The sequence below is a fragment of the Zosterops lateralis genome (genome assembly GCF_965231275.1).
Source record: "Zosterops lateralis genome assembly, chromosome: 32".
NCBI lineage: Eukaryota > Metazoa > Chordata > Aves > Passeriformes > Zosteropidae > Zosterops > Zosterops lateralis.
In genome coordinates, this window is record NC_139792.1 from 2,704,752 (window position 1) to 2,727,158 (window position 22,407).

Below are 22,407 nucleotides of genomic sequence, written 5' to 3' on the forward strand. Positions count from 1 at the left end.
CACTGATAGAAAATGTGGGTGGTTGGGCATTGCAGGGTTTTTCTTTGCACGGATGATGGAATTTTGGTTTTCTCAGATTGTCCAGGGGGACAAGGAAGGGCAAGATGAGCAGTGTTGATGTCTTTCCTTTAGCATTTGAGGCAGAAAAGAACCTGGACTAGTTTGGATTGGAAAACCGTTGGACACTTCACTCCACCCCTCTGCCACGGACAGGGATACCTCCCCTGAGCCCAGGTTGTGCAGAAATCTCAATTAAAAGATGGAAAATGCTGTTTTCCATGGAGAACTCACACCGAGGGGAGCCTGAGCCTTGCTGGGATGAGGAGTCACCTCTGCAGGACCTTGAGGGCTTCTGGTGGCCACGTCCTGTGGCCAAGAGCCACCCAGGGAGTCCTGCAGGAACCACCCTGAGACCAAAAGTGGCTCTTTCTTCCCTGCTTGGAAATCCCTGTGTATTTTTCCTTTTTAGAGAAAGGAACCACAAAAGCAAAGCAGGTGGTTTGGTATTTTTAGGTCTGAAATGCCCAAATTTGGGTCTGAAGTCCCTCTCCCCCCGTAGTAACCCTTCCAGACTCCCACTGTGTACAACCTGATGGGTTTATTCAGGAATGGGAAAAAAACCTCCCACAAGTCCTTGTTTTTTGGGCTGTGCCTGGAGGAGAAGCTGTGATCCTCATGGTGTATGGACAGGATGGGTGACGGGAGCTCCACAGACCCATCCCCAAATTTTCTCTTCTTCTGCTCATTAGAGACACGATGAGGAGGCCGTGATTGACCAGGGCAGGACGAGCAACGTAGTCAACATCCACTATGAGAAGGAGGAGCTGGAAGGTGAGATCCTGCTGGGATCCTGCTGGGGGGGCCACCAGGCCCTGGGAAAAAGTCTCTGCAATGTTCTTTGCCTGGTGTTACTCAAGAGCAGCAAAACCTGGCCTGGTTCTTGATTAAACAACAAATTATTGATTTATTTTTTAATGCGAGGCTTTTAAAGCCCTGATGGAGCCCCAGTGTGAATTGTGTCCATGGGGTTGGTTAATTCCCGTCTGCTTTTCCCACTTGGAGAGGGGCAGGAGAATCATTTGATGTGGTGCAGATTCCTTGTTTTCCTCCTGGAGTTCATCGTCATGGGACTCCTTTGATCTTTCCTTGTCCCCTTCTGCCATAAAAAGATTTCAAAACTATAATTATTGTATTATCTCCTGCTTAATGAGCAAAGCTGAGGGTCAGTGGTGGTGTTGTTGTCCAGGCCAAGCTGGAATTTGAGAAGAGTTTTGGTGTTTTCAGGGCAAGTTTAAGTGACCCCAAACAACTCCTTGGTGTGAAGCTTAAGTAAAATGGGCTTAGAAAAAAGGACGAGTCTGGGAAAGTCAGGGATCCACTGAAATTTACATTAAGGGAAGTTGTCACAATAGGACACACAATAAGGATGTTTGACTCCAGTCAGGAGGCAGTAGAAATCAGAAGGTTTATTTACAATTCATTCAGCCCTTTTATAACATGCTGCACTAAAAAGACACATTATTGATCCATAGGACTGACCCTCTCCCATTGGCTCAGTAACAGAAATAGCAAACAACACCTGTTGTTATGGGAAAGGAATATTGTTTACACAAGATTGTTTTGGGAAAAAGGAAAACTGTTGAAAAGTTTCCCTTGGGAAGAGCTTAGGCTCAGAAAATACTGGGTCCACAGAAGTCGATGTGGAATTTTTGGGGTGTGGGATTTTTCACAGAATCACAGAATGTGTAGGTTGGAAGAGACCTTCAAGATCATCGAGTCCAACCCGGCCCTAACACCTCAACTAGGTCATGGTATCAAGTGCCACATCCAGTTTCCTTTTAAATGCATCCAGGGATGGTGACTCCACCACCTCCCCCGGCAGACCATTCCAATATTTAATCACTCTTTCTGTGAAAAACTTCTTCCTGATATCCAACCTATATTTCCCTTGACACAGCTTAAGACTGTGTCCTCTCATTCTGTCAGTTGCTGCCTGGAGAAATAGACCAACCCCCAGCTGTCCACAACCACTCTTCAGGAAGTTGTAGAGAGTAATGAGGTCACCTCTGAGTCTCCTTTTCTCCAGGCTAAACAACCCCAGCTCCCTCAGCTGTTCTTCATCTGGCTTGTTTTCCAATCCCTTCACCAGCTTTGTTGCCCTTCTCTGGACACATTCAAGTGTCTCAACGTCCTTCCTAAACTGAGGGGCCAGAACTGGGCACAGCACTCAAGGTGTGGCCTCACCAGTGCTGAGTCCAGGGGAAGAATGAGCTCCCTGCTCCTGCTGGCCACACCATTCCTGATCCAGGCCAGGTGCCATTGGCCCTCTTGGCCACCTGGGCACACTGCAGGCTCATGTTCAGCTGCTGACCAGAACCCCCAAGTCCCTTTCCTCCTGGGCACTGTCCAGCCACACCATCCCCAGCTTATAACACTGCAAGGGGTTATTGTGGCCAAAGTGTAGGACTCGACGCTTGGACTCATTAAACTTCATTTTGTTGGACTCTGCCCATTGACCCAACTGTTCCAGATCTCTCTGCAGAGCTCTCCTATCTTCCAACAGGTCGACACATGCTCCTAGCTTAGTGTCATCCACAAATTTACTAATGAAAGATTCAATATCGTCATCCATGTAGTCAATAAAAATATTGAACAGAGCTGGCACAGACCCCTGAGGAACACCACTGGTGCCTGTCCCCAGCTGGATGCAGCACCATTCCCCACCACTCTCTGGGCCTGGCCATGCAGCCAGTTCCTAACCCAGCAAAGAGTGCTCCTGTCCAAGCCCTGGGCTGCCAGCTTTTCCAGGAGTGTTCTGTGGCAGACAGTGCCAAAGGCCTTGCCAAATAGACGACATCCAGAGCCCTTCCTGCATCCACCAGGCAGGTCACCTGGTCATCAAAGGAGATCAGGTTGGTCAAACATGACCTACCTCTCCTAAACCCGTGCTGGCTGGGCCGGAGACCCTGGCTGTCCTGTAGGTGCTGTGTGATCACACTCAGTATAAACTGCTCCATTATCTTGACAGGTACTGAGGTCAGACTGACTGGTCTATAATTACTGGATCCTCCTTCCCACCCTTTTTGTGAATGGGTGTCACATTGGCCAGTTTCCAATCTTCCGGAACCTCACCAGTGAGCCAGGACTGATTGTAAATGATGGAGAGTGGCTTTGCAAGCTCATCTGCCAGCTCCCTCCTCACCCTGGGGTGGATCCCATCTGGGCCCATAGATTTATGAGTGTCCAAGCATCTCAGCTGTTCTCTGACTGCCTCCTCTTGGATAAGGGAGGGACCATTCTGTTCCCTGACACCATCTACCAGCCCAGGAGGACAGTTGTCCTGTAGGCAAGTTGTCTTCCCACTGAAAACTGAGGCAAAGAAGGCATTAAGCACTTCTGCCTTCTCCTCATCAGCAGTTACTAAGTTCCCTTCCTTATCCAATAGAGAGCAAAGCTTAGCCTTTACCTTTCCTTTTACCATTAATGTATTTATAGAAACATTAATACCATTCATGTATTTATAGAAATTTTGGGGTGTCCTGTGTGGGGCCTTGATGATCATTGCGGGTCCCTTCCCCCTGAGGAGCTCCCGTGACTCTGTGGTTTCCTCCTTGGGAGTGTCTGCACTGGCTGAGCTCCCAATCATTCCCAACATCCCTGTTTTCCCAGGCCACCAGATGCTGTATAAGGGTGGTGTGAGATTTTTGGGGTGTGGGATTTTTGGGGTGTCCTGTGTGGTGCCTGGATGATCCTTGTGGGTCCCTTCCCACTGAGGGGCTCTCTCTGTTTTCCTCCTGGGGTGTCTGCACTGGCTGAGCTGCGGGGGTTCGGTGCTGCTTTCAGGGAACTCGCTCTGGCACCGAGCTCGCATTAAAAGGTACAGTTCGGTATTGTAAGATACCTTTCCAACTCAGTGAGTCTCTGCCTTGGGCAGAAGTGTGGCAGTGGCAAGGAATGAAGAGAGGACTCTTGTGAGGTTCACCTGGGGTTTATTTCACCCAGAGAGGGAACCCACAAAAGGGAGTTTCCCCCTCTGTGTGTCACCTTAAGTCTCGGGGTGGGGGCAGGGAAGGGGACAGCCTGGAAGCAATCCAGAAAGGGGGAGGGAGTGACCCAGAACAAAAGGACAATCAGTAGAACAATTCAATACATAAAAAGGGGATGGATGGGAGAACCAAGACCTTGCCAAATCGCTCGATAGCCTTCCTGGACTTTTCTAGACATCAGAGCGGGGCTGCAGAGTGATGGACAGGACTCAGGGGTTCCTAAACTGATGAATGAAACACAGCTGTGACTCGGGGGAAACCATGACAGGTTAAACATGGGTGTACATGGAACAAACCATTGTAAAACAAAGAACAGAAGCATGCAGAAACTTGGTAAAACTCAAAATGCACCACAACACTGAGCCCCTGATCACTCCCAACGTTCCTGTTTTCCCAGGCCACTGGTCTCTGTGTGTGGGCAGTGTGGGATTTTTGGGGTGTCCTGTGCGGGGCCTTGATGATCCTTGTGGGTCCCTTCCCACTGTGGAGCCCTCTGTGATTTCCTCCTGGGGTGTCTGCACTGGCTGATCCCCTGATCATTCCCAACATTCCCATTTTCCCAGGCCACTGGACCCTGTCCATGGGCGGTGTGGGATTTTTGGGCTGTGGGATTTTTGGGGTGTCCTGTGTGGGGCCTTGATGTTCCTTGTGGGTCCCTTCCCACTGAGGGGCTCCCTTGACTCTGTGGTTTCCTCCTGGGGTGTCTGCACTGGCTGAGCTCCCAATCATTCCCAACATCCCTGTTTTCCCAGGCCACAGGACGCTGTACGTGGGCGTGCGGATGCCACTGGTGCGCCAGGGCCACCGGCACCACCGCGCCCACAGCCAGAAGCACCGCAAACGGGAGCGGGAGAAGGACGCGGTGCCTGCGGAGCAGGGATACCACTGTAAGTCCTGCCACCGTGGGACCTCACAACCAGGCCCCTGTGGATGCTTTGTATGGCTGTTTTAGCAAGGAAAAGTGGGTTTTTTAAAAGTAAGAATCCTCTTTTCCCAAATTTTTCTCTGGTTTTAAAGTTAAATCCGCAGTGGATCTGGGGATCCTGATGTAAAAGTGGAGGTGTGGGGAAGGAAAGCAGCCTGTTGCTATAGGACATGAAAAGAACTACATGCATGCAGTCAGTTGTCAGGGCAAAAAGAGATGTTTAGTTTTCAACCTCAATTTATATAGATTTTGGACAATGACCATGGAGGTTGACACCTCTCCAACCACACTGGTCAAACTAGAAGTCCATCAATTGTCCTCCCTCAAGAGAGGAACAATAAGCAAAAAGAACAGTTTACAATAACATTACTTTTGTTGACATGAAAATCTGTGAGAAACTCCACTACAAAAATGCAAACATCAGAAGGCTGAAAAAGGTCAGGGCGACAGCAGCCCATCCTTATGGAGCGTGGGATGAAAGCTCCACCTTCCCCTGGCTCTGTGAGAGCCCAGACAGAGCTGTGGGAGAGGGGCCAGCCCAGCATTTGTGGCTGGACTGGTCCCAGTGTGACGTCACTGGGATGTGATCCAGGCTCAGTAATGAGATGGGGAATCCCCTCCTGTCCCCAGACACCCCATCCCAGCGGGTCCAGTTCATCCTGGGCACGGAGGAGGACGAGCAACACGTTCCCCACGACTTGTTTACGGAGCTGGATGAGATCTGTGTGAAGGAGGGGGAAGATGCTGAGTGGAAGGAGACAGCCAGGTAAATCCCTGGGATTTGGGAATGATAGGAAGCTGTGTCAGGAGGGGTTTAGGTTGGATATTGGGAAAAGGTTCTTCCCCTACTGGAGCAGCTCCCCAGGGAATGGTCACAGCCCCAAGGCTGCCAGAGCTCCAGGTACATTTGGACAAAGCTCTCTGGGGCACGGTGGGGTTTTGGGGTGTCTGGGCAGGGCCAGGGATTGGACTTGATGATCCTTGTGGGTCTCTTTCCACTCAGGAGATTCCATGGTTCTAAAGGTCAGGGAATGCTTGGACATTGGGGTTTGGGAATTAGTGGGATTTTTGAGGTTATCCTGGGCCAGAAGTTGGACTTGATGGTCCTTGTGGGTCTCTTCCAATTCCAGAGTTCCCATGATTCTGTGATCCTCATAGGTCCCTTCCATCTCTGGATATTCCATGATTCCAGAGGTCAGGGTCACCGCTCTCAGTGGGACTGTTGGGGTGTCCTGCACAGGGCCAGGGGTTGTACTGTGTGATCCTTGTGGGTCCCTTCCAGCTGTGGATATTCCATGATCCCTGCTGCCAGCTGAGGATATTCCATGATCCCTGCTGCCAGCTGCAGTGGCAGAGGAGTCCCTGTTCCCTGGGATCTGGAACTTTCCCAGCTCCAGGAACCTCCTCCATGGTTTTATTCAAATGCTTGTAGGGCTGGAGCCGTTGTTTTTTTTGTTTTTTTTTTCTGGCTGATCCCACCCCAAACCCACAGGTGGCTGAAGTTTGAGGAGGACGTGGAGGACGGGGGCGAGCGCTGGAGCAAACCCTACGTGGCCACGCTGTCCCTGCACAGCCTCTTTGAGCTGCGCAGCTGCATCATCAACGGGACAGTGCTGCTGGACGTGCGCGCCACCAGCGTCGAGGACATCGCCGGTACCGGGGGGACCTTGGTCCTGGGACACCCTCCCCGGGGCTCAGGGGCTCCAGCTGTCCTCGTGGGGTTTCCAGGATGCCAGTGGGATTTGGGTGTGCAGCGGTTGCTGGCAGTGTGGGGTCCGTTGGAAAGCGATTTTTGGGTTAGAGAGTGACTGGGACAAAGTTTTGCAGCAAAAGGGAGACTGTTCTGCAGTAGAAAGGGAGAATGTTCTGCAGCAAAAGAGGAGAATATTCTGCAGTAAAAGGGAGAATGTTCTGCAGTAAACAAGAAGAACATCCTGCACATTTTTGAGTATTTCAGGACCTGGCTCTTCAGCTCTCCTTAGGAGCTGACCCTTGTTCAATAACGACTCATTCCAAGCCATTTCTTTGTGTTACATTGATTCCATTTTCCCTCCACATCCAGGGTTCAGGGCTCTAAAGGCAGGGTGGCTCTGGTGGGGCAGGTTCATGCTCTGACCTTGTGTCCTGTTCCACCCAGACCTGATCCTGGCCCAGCAGGAGCTGTCACCAGAGTTCGATGAGCGCACGCGGGCCAAGGTGCGAGAGGTGCTGCTGAAGAAGCACCACCATCAGAACGAGAGGAAGAGGAACAACCTCCTGCCCATCGTGCGCTCCTTCGCCGACGTCAGCAAGAAACAGGACCTGCACCTGCTTGAGAAGCCAGGTGAGGTTCCTTGAGGTTTGGAGCCAGGTGAGGTACCTCTGGGGTTTGGAACCAGGTGAAGTTCTGCGGGATATGGGGCCAGGTGAGGTTCTGTGGGGTTTGGAGCCAGGTGAGGTCCTGTGGGGTTTGGAACCAGGTGAAGTTCTGCGGGATATGGGGCCAGGTGAGGTTCTGTGGGGTTTGGAGCCAGGTGAGGTTCTGCAGGGCTTGGAGCCAGTGGAGGTTCTGTGGGGTTTAAAGTCAGGTGAGGTTCTGTGGGGCTTGGAACCAGGTGAAGTTCTGTGGGGCTTGGAGCCAGATGAGATTCTGTGGGGTTTAGAGCCAGGAGAAGTTCTGTGGGGCTTGGAACCAGGTGAGGTTCTGCAGGGTAGGAAACCCGTTGAGGTTGTGTGGAGTTTAAAGTCAGGTGAGGTTCTGTGGGGTTTGGAGCCAGGTGAGGTTTCTGCCAGGTTTTATCACTGGCTGGAGGTTTCTGCCAGGCTTTACCACAAGGTGAAGGTTTCTCCAGGGATTAGGCACCAGGTGAGAGTTCCTGCCGGTTTTTAGCACCAGGTGAGAGTTTCTGGAGGAGATTGTCACCAGCTGAAGGTTTCTGTCAGTTTTGGCACCAGCTGAAGGTTTCTATTAGGATTTGTCACCAAGTGAAGTTTTCTCCAGGAATTTGCACTGGGTGAAGTTTTCTCCCAGGGCTTTTGCACCAGGTGAGGTCTTCTGCCTGTCTTTAGCCTGAGGTGAAGGTTTCTCCAGGGATTTGGCACCAGGTGAGGGTTTCTCCAGGCTTTGGCACCAGATGGGGCTTTCTGGGTGACTTTTTCCCCAATAGACTTGTTCTGGTAAATAACAAATACCCCACCTCCTTCTTTCCTCCCTTGCTGAGTGTCTTTCTCTTCCCTCCCAGCCCAAACCCTCACCCCTCACCCTTCTCCCACCACTGCAGAAGCTAAAAACGGGGTGACCCCTGAGGCCAGTGCCATGGACCTGAGCAAGGTGAGACCCTGCACCTCTCCCACACCTCCAGGGGGGTGAGAGAGAGTCTGGGGGGCCCTGAGGGCTTTGTTTCTGGGGGATTCCCTGAGAATGGCTGGTCCTTTCCAGGCGGAGCTGCACTTCATGAAGAAGATTCCCAGCGGAGCAGAGGCGTCCAATGTGCTGGTGGGAGAGCTGGATTTCCTCCACCAGCCCCTCGTGGCCTTTGTCCGCCTGACCCCGGCTGTGCTCCTGTCGGGAATGACCGAAGTTCCCATCCCAACAAGGTCTGAAGGAGAAGCAAAAAGTTTTTATTTAAAACAACCCCAAACCCACTCAAAATTGCCCCACGATTTGGGGCCCAAGGGAACAAGTGGGAGCTGCACGTTTCTCCCATGGCACTCCTCACCCTTCTCCCTTCCCTGCTGGATCTTTGAAACTTATGGACCAGTTTTAATGAAATTGGTCCCAAAATGAGATTTGCGATTGGCTTTGGTGAACAATTCAGCCCATGGAGGAGGTGAAGAACCAACATGTTCCCCCTTGAGGCCCCAGGGATTTCCCTGGGTGCCCTTGGAGTGCAGCCACATTCCCCTCTCTCAGTCTGGTTTTCCTTGTCCAGGTTCCTGTTTGTTCTGCTGGGGCCGGGAGGAAAAGCCCATCAGTACCACGAGATCGGCAGGTCCATGGCCACCACCATGACGGATGAGGTGTGATGAGATTAGGGGGATCTCGAGGTCACTTTTGGGGTTCTTCACCCTTCCCTGTCCCTTGGAGCAGTTAGAGGAAGAGGATTTGCTGTCGCAGCCCTTCATTCACACCCCAAACCAGGCAGATTTACATCACCCCAATTCCTGAGGGCTTAAATCCCCCCTGGGTGCATCCTACACCCCATCCTTCCCTGGGAGGGGCCCCGGGACATTGTCCCCAGTGATGGCATTGCCCAGGCCAGAAGAATTTATCCCCTTTAGGCCAATGCCTCCAGTGTGGCCATGGGGGGTAGGGCCGAAATCCCACCCGGGGTTCATCTTGCACCTCATCCTTCCCACATCCAGAGCTGGCACCATCCCAGTGGTGCCATTGCCAGGGTGGCAGAACTTCTCAAAGCCATGAGGGATGGGGACCTCATGGAGGAGATGATTACAAGCACCACAATGTCCAGATTTTTCCTGCTGGGGGAACGTTTCCAACTGCCATTTCCAGCAGGAGATTTGGGGAAGACAATCCTGCCGTAGCCAAAGGGGGGCTGCCCTGGTGAGGGTGCCTGGGGTGGGCTGTGCTCTCACCTGGGGGTCTCCTCTGGGCAGGTTTTCCATGATGTTGCCTACAAAGCCAAGGACCGGGCTGACCTCGTGGCCGGCATCGATGAGTTCCTGGATCAGGTCACGGTGTTGCCACCAGGAGAGTGGGACCCATCCATCCGAATTGAGCCCCCCAAAAACGTCCCCTCCCAGGTGGGTGCTGCAAGGGGGACAGGCAGCCCAACAACCCAAACACTGGTAAACTTGGAATTCCCAGTTTGGCACAACCACACCCAGGCCAGGAGCAAAACAAGCTGGTGGTTGATAATATACCTGAAAAATTCCTGTTTTGAGCTGAATTTTGTGTTCACAGGAAAAGAGGAAGATGCCAGGAGCTCTGGATGAGAGTTCTTCCCACAGCAAGCCAGAGAAACACAGTGGTCCTGAACTGGAGCGAACTGGGAGGTGGGAGCTCTCCTGGTTTGGGGCCTTCCAGTGTTTTGTCCCCAAAATCTGAGCAGGCACCTCCCCTTGCAGCAGCTTTTCGGGTCAGGTGGTTCAGTGAAAGGGCTCCATGTTGCCACCTTGGTCCCCTGGGCTGGGCAGGGGGACACCTGGGCAGGGGGAAGATCTGGGAAGGTGGGAGGTCTGGGCAGAGGAACACCTGGGCAGGTGGGCCCTGCCCCAGCATTAGCACACTCGGGTTTCCTGGCTTTGGGGCCGGGCAGGTCTGGGAACACCTCCAGGTGAAGGCGTTTTCTGCCCGAAGGAAACCAAAGGTGCTCTCCCAGGAGAACAGGCTGGCTTTCCCTCCCTGCAGGCTCTTTGGAGGTCTGGTCCTGGATGTGAAGCGCAAGGCCCCGTGGTTCTGGAGTGACTTTCGGGACGGTCTGAGCCTGCAGTGCCTGGCGTCCTTCCTGTTCCTTTACTGTGCCTGCATGTCCCCTGTCATCACCTTCGGGGGACTGCTGGGGGAGGCAACCCACGGCCACATTGTGAGCTCCGCTCTCTGCTGGGAGCGTGGGGAAGGGGAAATGCCCCAAACTGACCCCCCTGGACTGGGGGGAAGTGTCCGTGCCCCTGGGGAGTGTTTGGAGCCCAAACCAGCCCCTGCCAACCCAACCCGTTGGTCCCTTCCAACCCAACCCACTCCATAATCTTCGAAACCTCTTGGCTGCTGTGAATTTCCTTTGGGTTTTTTTGAGGGGTTTTTAAGCCTAATGATATATTTACTCCCTGCTCCCTCTCCTCCCTGTCAGAGTGCCATGGAGTCGCTGCTGGGAGCATCCATGACAGGTGTGGTTTATTCTCTCTTTGCTGGCCAACCCCTCACCATCCTCGGCAGCACTGGGCCTGTCCTGGTCTTTGAGAAGATTCTCTACAAATTCTGCAAGTGAGATGTTTGTCTTCTATTTTTGGGAGGGAAAGATTTTCTTTCTTTTCTTTTTTTGGGCAGGAAAAATGTGGAGGTGTCAGTTCTAGCCAGGTCTGGACAGGAGATGCTCGACACGTTGGGTTCGTGTTCAGACTTGGTTGTTTATTGTTTCTTATCTAAGTTACAGTCTCACAAGGTGTGAGCTCTGTCTTACAAGGCAAGAAAATGGCCACTTCTTATTTCAAGGACTTTTAAACAATAAGCAAAACCCATTAAAACCTGACACCTAAGTTATTTTTATTTATAACCCAATTAAAGATCACTCAATGTCTGCAATGAGGCTTTCACTGACCAATTAGAAAAGATCACCCAAACCTGAGAAGAAAGAGGAAGATGACAGTCAAGGAGAAGGACTCGGGCAATGCCCAAATCCCTCCATATTATCCCTTATATATATCACTATATTCTATATCCCCAAACCCAAAACTTTAAATATTTCACTACACACCTCCATACAAACCACACACACACTCCCAGCGCCATCACTCAGCTCTGGAAGCTGTTCCCACAGCCTCAAGTCAAAGGCAGTGCCCTTCTGAGCGTCACCACCTGTCAGAACAGAAAACCTGATATTTTCAGCATCCAGAGTTCCAAAAGGAGATGATGTTTTTCTTCTCATTTTCTCGGTGGGAGTTGTCAGATTTAAGTTGTTTGCTGGGTCACAGAGGTCTCGTGCTGCTGCTGTTGCACAGGAAGGGTGAGAGCCCTTGGGCTTGGGGGTCATTTGGGGTTTTTGGCTTGGGGTCATTTCAGGATTTTAGGGTTAAAATGAAGCAGTGGGTGGAGGAGGAACCAGAGGCTCTGAATGGATGCCCAAGGAAGGTGAGACAAATCACTCTGGTTTGGGAATGAGGGAGGGTTTGTTTTCCACTGAGTACAAAACTGTTAAACCTGGTTTTTGCTGGAAGAGGAAATAGATTTTGCCCAAATATCCATATAGTTTTTGATTGGAATATTTTGAGTTTTGGGGATTTTATTGAACAAGTAGGAACTTTTCCTGGGAAATAGCTCTTATCTCTGACAGTCCTTTCATCTAGGTGACTTTGGTGTGAGATGAACCCTCCTCACTAGAATTAATCTTCTCATTCAGCCCCAAGCTGGCTGTGGGTGACAGGGCAAACCCAGCTGGTTTTGGTGTTGGGGCTCTGGGGGATGTGGGAGAACCTTCCACAACCTCAACCAGCCTTCATGGCATTAAGACAACATTAATTAATGCTAATTAAACACTCAGCTTCTCCACCCACACCCTGCAACCTCAAGGACATGGAAACCTCAACTACCATGTGCAACCTCCACACACTCTCACATTGCTCCTGATTTTCTCTGGAGAAAGGCCTGGGGCTCCGAGGCCCATGCTGGCTTTCCCCCAGGAGTCTTTGTGGTTTTCCAGGGAATACACGCTCTCCTACCTGTCCCTGCGGACATGCATCGGGCTCTGGACCGCGTTCTTCTGCGTGGTGCTGGTGGCCACCGACGCCAGCTGCCTGGTGTGCTACATCACCCGCTTCACTGAGGAGGCCTTCGCCTCCCTCATCTGCATCATCTTCATCTACGAGGCCCTGGAGAAGCTGAGCCACCTGCGGGAGACCTTCCCCGTGCACATGCACAGCAAGCTCGACCTCCTCACCATCTATTAGTGGGTGTTCTCCTCCTCACCCCTGGGCAGGTGCCTCTGGGCTTGTCCTGGCGCTGTTCCCTCAGCCCTGTCGCGGTTTCCCTCCTCCAGCTGTAAGTGCGAGCCCCCGGCTCATCCCAGCAACGAAACCCTGCGGTTCTGGAGGAGCAATGGGATCAACGTGTTGGGAATCACCTGGGGAAACCTCACAGTGTCCGTAAGTGCCCGGGGCCACCGATTCCTCAGGGAGGTCAGGGTGCCTCAGGTCCTCACAGGTGCCTCAGAGCCACCATCTTCAGGTGACTTTGGGCTTCAAAGTGCTCTGAGAAGTCCCTGCCTAAATCTCATGAGTACTTTTAACCTACTTGGTCCTGGGAAGGAGAGCCCACCTTGCCCAGCCCACCTGGTCCAGCCCACCTGGTCCAGCCCACCTCGCCCAGCTCACTTTGTCTGCAGCCTCAGGATGAGAACTGTCCCCCTCAGCCCAGTTGTGGGACCTCAACCAAGGTTAAAGGAGTGCTTTGATTCTTGGAGCATTTCGAGGACTGAAGTTCCTGTCTGAAGGCAGTGATTGGCTCCCTTAATTGGTTCCTAATGACTCCAGGCCCTGCTGTCTGTAGGATCTTGCATAGATTTGTATGTTGGAGCAGCCCCACAGGGACAGTCCCCAAAGCAGAGCCCAGGTGTGGGACTGGAGCTCTTTGGGACATCTCCAGCCCCTTTGGCCTTGTCCTGAGAGCCCCAGCTGCAAAGGGATGATTTGTCTCTCTTTCCATCCCATGGTTGTCCTAGCCCTCATTCCCTGCTCCCTCTTTATCCACAAATTTTCAGCATTTCCTTCCTCTCTGGTGTTTTCCTCTGCCATGGTGGAGCAGAGGATGTGCCGTGGGTCCGTGGTGTCCCACCATGTTCCCCTCTGTGTAATTCCAGCTCCGGGTGTCACTTGTTCAGCTGCTGCTGCCCCTTAAAAATATTGACATACTTATAATATACTGATATATTTATAATATATCAATATATTGACATTTATTGATACATTGATATTTATTGATATACCAATATTTATTGATATATTGATATTTAATGATATATCAATATTTATTTTTATATTGATATATACTGATTAACTTCTATAATATACTGATATATTTATAATATATTGATACATTGACATTTATTGATATATTGATATATACTGATTAACTTCTATGGCAGCTGCAGGGTCAAGGATCTTGCACCCAGACCTTCAATCCCCACTGTTATCCTGGTTTTCCCCTGTGTCCTGATGCTCTGTTTCTCCAGGAATGTCGCTCTTTGCATGGGGAGTTCCAAGGACCTGCCTGTGGACACAACGGCCCCTACGCACCCAATGTCCTCTTCTGGTGCTGCATCCTCTTCTTCTCCACCTTTGTCCTGTCGAGTCTGTTGAAGAAGTTTAAAACCAGCCGTTACTTCCCAACCAGAGTAGGTAGAAGGTGGTGGCCTGTGACAGACTCCACGCTCCTTTCCCAAAATGCCATTCCTGGAGCACTGAAGGATTCACCACTGCTCAGTCAGGCTGGGAAACGCTGACCTTGGATGTCCTTCCCTCGTTTCCATGAGTGCAGGGAGGTTGTAGCATTCCCCACCTGCCTCACCACCTGTTCCAGAGCGATGTTTTTTGGCTCAGGCAGTGGGAAATCAGCTCTTCCAAAGTTATTTATTTCTTTTCCCCTCCTGAGCATCATTTGCTGGAGTGGCATTCAAATGAGGAGTTGCCATGGAAAAACAGGAACGAATGATGCCTGAGTGCCTTATTCCCATTTTACCCATAACTGTGGCACCTTTCCTCATTTTTAGTATTTTGTTAATGTCTGAATTAAAATTTGAATTTTCCCCGTAATTAAACTCTTTCTACTGTCTCACACCAGATCCCCAGATCTCCAACACGGCAGCAATATCCACCCAAGGGAATTGGCTGCAAGTCCTCGGAGTGGTGGGATTTTAGGGATTAACCAGTCCAAACGTTGTGGGTGTCCCCAGGTTTCCCATCTTGTGTCCTGGCCCCTCTCAGCCCCAGTTTCTCGCCCCAGGTCCGATCCACAGTGAGTGACTTTGCTGTGTTCCTCACCATTGTCATCATGGTGCTCATCGACCTCGGGATCGGGATCCCGTCCCCCAAGCTTCACGTCCCCCACATGTTCAAGGTAACGGGGTTGGGGATTGGTGGAGAAGGCTTTTGGCACCTCAGGTGCCACCAGGGGATGTCCGGGCAGGTCAGGGATGGGCTGGAGGAGGTGCTGGTGGTGGAACCATCTCGTCTTCCACATCCACGAGCAATCAATCCCCGCTGGAAATCAGAGGACAGCCTCAAAACCAGACACTGAACAGGAGAGCCATCTCCAGCAGGACAGGGCTGGGCTGAAGGAGGTGCTGATGGTGTGAGCATCTCCTTTGCCACATCCAAGGGCATGGATCGGTTCCTGTCTTTTGGGCAGACAGCCCCAAAGGGAGAGGGGACTCTGGGACAGAGGACACTGACACAGCAGAGCCCCCTGGGAGAGGGAGACACGAAGCCAGGGCTGGGCAATGCCTGGACACAGGGATGGAGGGGAATGGAGGCCAGGGAAGGGTTTGGGCTGGGAGCTAATCCTGCTGTGTGTTGCAGCCCACCAGGGATGACCGTGGGTGGCTCATCAACCCCATTGGGCCCAACCCCTGGTGGACGGTGTTGGCCGCGCTCATCCCGGCCCTGCTCTGCACCATCCTCATCTTCATGGACCAGCAGATCACGGCTGTCATCGTCAACAGGAAGGAGCACAGGCTCAAGGTGAGGGGCTGCAGGGGGTCACCCCATCCCCACCCCACTGTGAGGCTGGGACAAGCTCCTGTCCCAAACACGTTGAGAAGGTTTGAGATAACACCAGGCTGTGTGGCAGAAGCTCTCCTGGACACAGGGAGGGGATGACAACTTTTGAGAGCAGCAGATGAATCTTGGAGTGATGTGAAGGGTGGGTTTTTTTCAAATGTTAGTGGCAGCTGGGGAAGAGGTCTCAGTGGGCTCCAGGGATCACTCAGCGCCACACCCTTCCTGCAAGTGGTGGGAACTTCTTTATGGATGAAAGAAGAATCAATTTTAAATTATTTCTGAGAAGCAGAGATAGTACAAACCCTCCAGACCCACTCTGTCTGATCCTGCCGGATTTTCATGCAAGACATGAAATCCGTGTTTGATTCCAGTCCTCACTTCAAAACCTCATTTAAATTTCCCAGAAGCTGACCTGTGCTTCAGCAGGGTTTGAGCCTCACCCGTGGTGTTGTCCCGCTCCCTGAGGGATGCTCCTGTTCCATTTTTGCTCCCCAGAAAGGCTGTGGGTACCACCTGGACCTGTTCATGGTGGCTGTGATGCTGGGGGTGTGCTCGGTGATGGGGCTGCCCTGGTTCGTGGCCGCCACTGTCCTGTCCATCACCCACGTGAACAGCCTCAAAGTGGAGTCCGACTGCTCCGCGCCGGGTGAGCAGCCCAAGTTCTTGGGGATCCGGGAGCAGAGGGTCACGGGCCTGATGATCTTCGTGCTCATGGGTTGCTCCGTCTTCTTCACCTCTGTGCTCAAGGTAAGCACGGGGGGATGTGACTTGGTTTGGAAAGACAGGTGTCTGCCAGGGAAAGCCAGAGCTGCTCTTGGAATGGAGGATGTAAACCCCCCTCCCTCTAAATTATTGTAATTTTGAAATGAAGGGGCTTTCAGGCAAATATATGGGAATAGGAATCACAGTTATTTACTAGGAATATTAAAAATGTGGTATAAAGTGGTATAAAAAAGCAAACTAACAAAAAAAAAAAAAAAAAAAAAAAAAAAAAAATGCTGACAAAGTCAGAACACTCCTGACACCCTGTTGGTCAGGCAGCTGGTGTCAGTCCAGTCCAGTCCTCCTGCAGTGACAGATGTGGTTCTGGTGGAGCAGAGATGATCCTGTAGAAGGGTCCAGTGGTGCTGAGATGGGTCTGGTCTCCCTCTGGGAATCCAGTGCAAACAGGCTGTGCTGGAGTTCCCAATGCCAGGTTTGATCCAGGTGGGAATGCTGGGCTCCTCCCCCTGGGTGGAGCATCTCCCCATGGGATGATGGAATTGTCTCATCCCTGCAGTGAGCCTGAATGGGCCATGGACAGCAGAGATCCCCTGGAGGGAGGATGGTTCCTGGAAGGGATAAAGAACACGGCCCCAGCTGGTTTGAACAGCTGCCCATTAACAGAACACACCCACCCCCTCCCCCCTGGAGTTATGAGATAAAGAAAAAAACACCTCTTCAAACAGTTTTAGCAGATTGGGAGGAGAATACATCTTGCATTGCAACCCAAGACAGGATGGAAAACACCTGCTGACCCATGGGAGTTTGGGAGGGGATGCAAAATTAGGGCCTCTCTCCCCAAGGAGGTGATGCCAAAGCCAGGATGGGAACAGTCCCGGTGACTTCCCAGCCCTTCAGACCTGGTATGGGGCCCTCAAGCCAAGCAAACAAGACAAATCCCTTAATTCCCAGGTGTCTTCCAGACCCTTTGTAGTAAGAGGGATCCTGGCTGGATCCCACCTGGTGTATCCCTGCCCTTCCCACCTGGATTGGAGAGAAAATAGAGCAACAGTTCATGGCTTGAGATAAGGACAGGGACCCTTCCCTTCCCTTCCCTTCCCTTCCCTTCCCTTCCCTTCCCTTCCCTTCCCTTCCCTTCCCTTCCCTTCCCTTCCCTTCCCTTCCCTTCCCTTCCCTTCCCTCTCTCCCTCCCTCCCAAACATGGCCACACAGACCCACCTCTGTTTTGGGTTAGAATTCAGCATTTTCAGACAAGCTGGACTTCATTGGCTGCAATTCACTTGCCCAGGAGCCTCGTAAGAGCCATTCCCAGGAGCTGAACCCTCAGAGTTCCCCACACAGGCTTTCCTGCCTGTTCTTCCCACCAAACAATCCCAACTCCAGGCTCAAAGCAGACCCATTCCCATCTCCAGGGTGAAAGGAGGTGTCACTTCCATGCATTCCCACAAGAGTTTTTCGAGATAATTTTTTTACTCCTACAGGAGGTCTCAGATAGATGAAATGTGGTCCTAATGGATGAAATCCCCTCTTTGTCTCCAACCTCTTGGGAAAAGAGGATTATTCTGATGAAATGTTACTCAAAAGCTCAGCCTGACACAGAGAACAAAATCTGTGCTGGATAAAATCCAACATGGGAAAGCTGCAAATCTTCAGGCAGTGCCTGAGAAAGGAGTAGTGAACGAGAGGGGCAATACTACAAATGAAATTTAAAGCCATTAATTATTGCATTTTTTCCCCCAGTTTATCCCAATGCCAGTGCTTTACGGGGTCTTTCTGTACATGGGGGTCTCGTCACTCAGAGGAATCCAGGTACGGCTGCTCTGGGGAATTTCCTCTCCCTGAAGGCCTTGGGATGGGAAAAAGTGTCTCTGAGAGCAGGAACTTCAAATGGTTTGTGTCAGGGACTGATGGGTGGAGGCTCAGGAAGTTTTTCAGGCTGGGAGGGTCCAGTTGAGCACTGGGAGGGTCCATCTCAGCACTGGGAGGCTCCAGTTCAGCGCTCTGTTTTAGGCTTTAGGACAGGCTGGTGTTTGCTGATGGGAAACGGGGAGAATTCAGTGTGAAGAGAAGGAAATTCCACTGGTGGGAATCCTTGCTGGGGGATTCCCTGGGCCAAGAGATGCTGAGAAAGACAAAAGAAAACCCTGGAATAATTTGGAATCTGGTGGGCAAAGCCAGGTGGTTTTTGGATGGAGCGAAGGGGAAACAGGTGCTGCTCTTAGAAGGAACAGAACGGAATCCTGGATTTCTCCTTGCTCCTAAAATCTCCACATCCCAGCAGCTCCAGGAGCTTTGGCAGCACCCCGGTGACACAGTCTCCCCTTTCCCTGCAGTTCTTTGACCGCCTGAAGCTGTTCTGGATGCCGGCCAAGCACCAGCCGGATTTCATCTACCTGCGGCACGTGCCCCTGCGCAAGGTGCACCTCTTCACCCTCATCCAGCTGCTCTGCCTCGTCCTGCTCTGGGCCATCAAAGCTTCCCGTGCTGCCATCATCTTCCCCATGATGGTGAGACACGGTGTTGTCTTGGTTTGCAAAGACAGGTGTCTGCCAGGGAAAGCTGGAGCTGCCCTTGGAATGGAGAATGTAAATCCCCTCTCTCTGAATTATTAAAATTTTGAAACGAAGGGGCTTTCAGGCAAAGATATGGGAATGGGAATAACAGTTATTTACTAGGAAAATTAAAAATGTAGTAGTACAAGAAAGCAAAAGAACAAAACAAAGGAAAAACCCTGCCAGAGTCAGAATATGACCTGACATGCTGTTGATGAGGGTGTTGGTGTCAGTCCAGTCCAGTCCTCCTGCAGTGACAGATGTTGTTCTGGTGGAGCAGAGATGATCCTGTAGAAGGGTCCAGTGGTGCTGAGATGGGTCTGGTCTCCCTCTGGGAATCCAGTGCAAACAGGCTGTGCTGGAGTTCCCAATGCCAGGTTTGATCCAGGTGGGAATGCTGGGCTCCTCCCCCTGGGTGGAGCATCTCCCCGTGGGATGATGGAATTGTCTCATCCCTGCAGTGAGCCTGGATGGCCCATGGACAGCAGAGATCCCCTGGAGGGAGGATGGTTCCTGGAAGGGATAAAGAACACGGCCCCAGCTGGTTTGAACAGCTGCCCATTAACAGAACACACCTGCTCCCTTCCCCCAGAGTTATGAGATAAAGAAAAAACCAGCTCTTCAAATGGTTTCAACAGATGGGAATAGGATACCCCTTGCATTGCAACCCAAGACAGGTGTTCCCAGTGTTTCCAGTATTTCTGATGCTCCCGGTGCTCCCAGTGCCCCTCAGTGCTCCTGGTGCTCACAGCCCTGGAGGGGTCTGGCCGTCTCTGGCCTCACCCATTTTCCCTTTTCTTCCTGAAGGTTTTGGCTCTTGTTTTTGTCCGGAAAGTGATGGATTTCTGCTTCTCCAAGCGAGAGCTCAGCTTCCTGGATGACCTCATGCCAGAAAGCAAGAAGAAGAAGTTGGACGATGCCAAAAATGAAGCCAAAGAAGAGGAGGTAACACCAGGAGCTGGGAGTGTCCTCTGGGCTGTGAGATTCCCTATTCCTGTCACAGCTCATCCTTAAATCATGGAATTGTGGGATCATGGAATGGGTTAGGTGGGAATGGACATTAAGGCCCATCCAGTGCCACCTGTGCTGTGGGCAGGGACACCTCTCACTATCCCAGGGTGCTCCAAGCTCATCCAACCTGGCCTTGGGCACTTCCAGGCTGGGGGAAGGGATGGGGAATCCTTCTCTGGGCAACAGCTGTTGGGGAAACACCAGAACTGAATCAAACAGATCTCACAGCCTGGATCCCACATCCTGAACATTTTTTCCTAAATTCTCAGAGAGATTCACACTTGGACAGAAACCTTGTTATCATTTTAAAATGAGCCTGATAATAAAAATAATGATTGCATTTCTGTGAGGGGTTACTCCCAGCTGTGTCACTAACCCCAAGCACACCCACAAGGGAAGGTCTTTACCTGCTGTTAAAGGTGCTGGGGGTCAGAGGAGAGGGCAGCATTCCAGGTTTTTACTGGAATTTCATTTATCCTCTCTTGGATCAGGGAGAGGGAACTTGACTCATCTCTTTTCAGGAGTCTCAGAAAATGATGGAAGCAGCTGCTGCAAATTCTGTTCAGCTGAAACTGGGCAAGACCAGCAGGGTGGACACCCCAAAGCCCAGCAGTGACAGGTACAGCACCCCCAGGTCAGGATCCCCGGCAGGATCAGTGGGAAGTGTCTGGCCAAGGTTTCTGCACTTGCAGATTTATCCCCAGTCATCTTAGTGGGAAAACCCCAATTTGCTGGAAATTTAGGAGGTCATGGCAGAGCTCTGACCCCACACAGTGGCTGCATAATTCCTGTTTTATCCCAAAGCTACATCACCAGTGGCCTTCTGGGATCTGGAGACCCTCCTGCTCCCACCTGGGAGGTCACAGGGGGAAACACCAGTGGTGGGTCTGCAGCTTCAGGGCTTGATTCCCAAAATCCCTCATCCAGCCAAACCATCCTCACCAGCTGAGCTCCAGTTTTCCAGTCCCTCCTATTCCTCTGGCTGCTGCCAGTGCTCCTGGATCAGACCCATCCTCATGGAATACCCTGTGGAATATTCCTTGCAGGGCTGATCCTTCCGAGATCAACATTTCGGACGAGATGTCCAAGACCACGGTGTGGAAGGCTCTGACCATGAACACAGAAACACTCTGAATCTGGGAGGAAAGAGGTAAAGGCTCGGCTGTGGTGTGACCTTGGGGGGACAGCACATCCCCACGGCCTCCCTGAGCCTTGGCCAGGGCTGCTGAGCAAAGGGGACACTCCTGCAAAGAGGGGAGAGGAGAGGGCACCTCAACTGCATCTGCACAACACCAGCTCCTCTCTGCAGAGAAGGGTGGGGGCCTGGAATCCTGGGATCAGACTGGGACCCTACACCCAGAGGGGCATTGAGAGGCTGGGGGCATCTCCAGAGTCAGAAATGGAGCTGGAGAAAGGCTGGAGCAGCAGGAGGAGGGTCTGGAGAACTCCTGGGGGGGCTCATCCTGGAGAGAAGGAGGCTCAGGGGGGACCTTGTGGCTCTGCACAACTCCCTGACAGGAGGGGACAGCCGGGGGAGGTTGGGATCTGCTCCCAGGGAACAGGGACAGGAGGAGGGAACAGCTTCAGATTGACCAGAGAAGGTTCTGGTTGGATACTGGGGAAAATTCCTTCATAGAAAAGTTGTCCAAGCCCTGGCACAGCTGCCCAGGTCAGGGGTGGACTCATCATCCCTGGAAGAGGAAGAGTTCCAAAAACTTGACACTTGAGGACATGGCCAGTGGTGAACATGGTGGTCAAGGCTTGGATTTGATGACTTTAAACACCTTTTCCAACCTGAACAATTCCCACAGATCTCTGATTCTGGGCCTCCCACTGATGATTCTCTCCCTCTTTCCCTCTTTTCCCCCCATTCCCAGGTTTAGGCACCTCGATGCCGCTGTCGAGGAGCAGGACGTGACTCAGGGATGTGCCAAGGCAGACACGGAGGAGCGGCTCGTTGCCCACCCCAAGGGTCCCACAAAGCCATGCAGAGTTTCCCGTTCCCCGGGGGTGCTGCCCCCCGGGGGTCCGTGTTGTCCAGCCTCGTGTGTCCGTGTGTGTGTCGTGCAGTGGTGGAGGCTCCGCTACCGCTTCCCATCAGTTCTATTTTTTTAATCTCCAATTCCTCCTCTCCTTCCTCTTGTGTTTTTTCTTTATTTTCTTTTTTCTTTTTATTTTTTTTTTCCAAATATAAACTCTGAATGTACAAAACCATTCCCTGCTCTATCTGGTGCCTTCTCCTTCCTCACAGTTGGGGTTTTGGTCTGGTTTGGGATCCTCCTTCTGTCTCTTACTGGTACAAGAGGGATGTTCTCCATGGTGGGACAACGTTGAGAGCGTCTCATTAGTTGGGGTGAACCACCCCTGAGCACTCGGGATAAAACAAAGGAAAAGCATTTGCTCCCTATGCTCCATTTTCCCATCTTTTCTGAGGGTTCTTTTTGGGCTCTGCCACCAGCCTGAATGTGGTAAAACCCAGAAATGTCCCTTTCCAGTCAGCCCTAAAGTGACCACAAGGGAAGGTTAAAAATAAAATCCCTGGGTTTGGTGGTGTGAGCAGACAGGTGAGAGGTGGAGCTCTGCCCCCCTGCCCTTGTTCCTCCACTTCCCTTCCTGTCCCCCCCTGCACTCTGGTTTTTCCTTCACCCCTGTCCTTGCAGAGCCTCTTCGGAGCCGGCAGGGAATTGGGAAGTGCCTTTTCCTCCTCCTTTTCCTGCTGCTT

At 51.8% G+C, this 22,407-nt stretch overlaps 1 protein-coding gene across 1 annotated transcript; it reads left to right on the forward strand.

Annotated features, from left to right (window-relative positions):
- Window positions 1-772: 772 nt before the first annotated feature.
- Window positions 773-22,217, forward strand: SLC4A8 (solute carrier family 4 member 8). The gene is made up of 24 exons (XM_083881202.1): window positions 773-831; window positions 4,799-4,933; window positions 5,602-5,737; window positions 6,464-6,624; window positions 7,109-7,294; window positions 8,193-8,281; window positions 8,390-8,547; window positions 8,883-8,970; window positions 9,568-9,714; window positions 9,875-9,966; window positions 10,322-10,496; window positions 10,761-10,894; window positions 12,327-12,572; window positions 12,663-12,768; window positions 13,854-14,015; window positions 14,624-14,737; window positions 15,199-15,360; window positions 15,895-16,146; window positions 17,863-17,931; window positions 18,456-18,629; window positions 19,482-19,619; window positions 20,207-20,304; window positions 20,732-20,835; window positions 21,563-22,217. Exons 2-23 carry the CDS (start codon window positions 4,828-4,830, stop codon window positions 20,817-20,819), a joined length of 3,081 nt encoding a protein of 1,026 aa, XP_083737328.1. The 5' UTR covers window positions 773-831; window positions 4,799-4,827; the 3' UTR covers window positions 20,820-20,835; window positions 21,563-22,217.
- Window positions 22,218-22,407: the final 190 nt, after the last annotated feature.

Coding starts and splice junctions, on each gene's coding strand:
- SLC4A8 (XM_083881202.1), top strand. CDS start 4,828: ATGCCACTGGTGCGCCAGGGCCACCGGCACCACCGCGCCCACAGCCAG. Junction 5,738..6,463: donor GAGTGGAAGGAGACAGCCAG/GTAAATCCCTGG, acceptor CCAAACCCACAG/GTGGCTGAAGTTTGAGGAGG. Junction 12,769..13,853: donor GGGGAAACCTCACAGTGTCC/GTAAGTGCCCGG, acceptor CTGTTTCTCCAG/GAATGTCGCTCTTTGCATGG.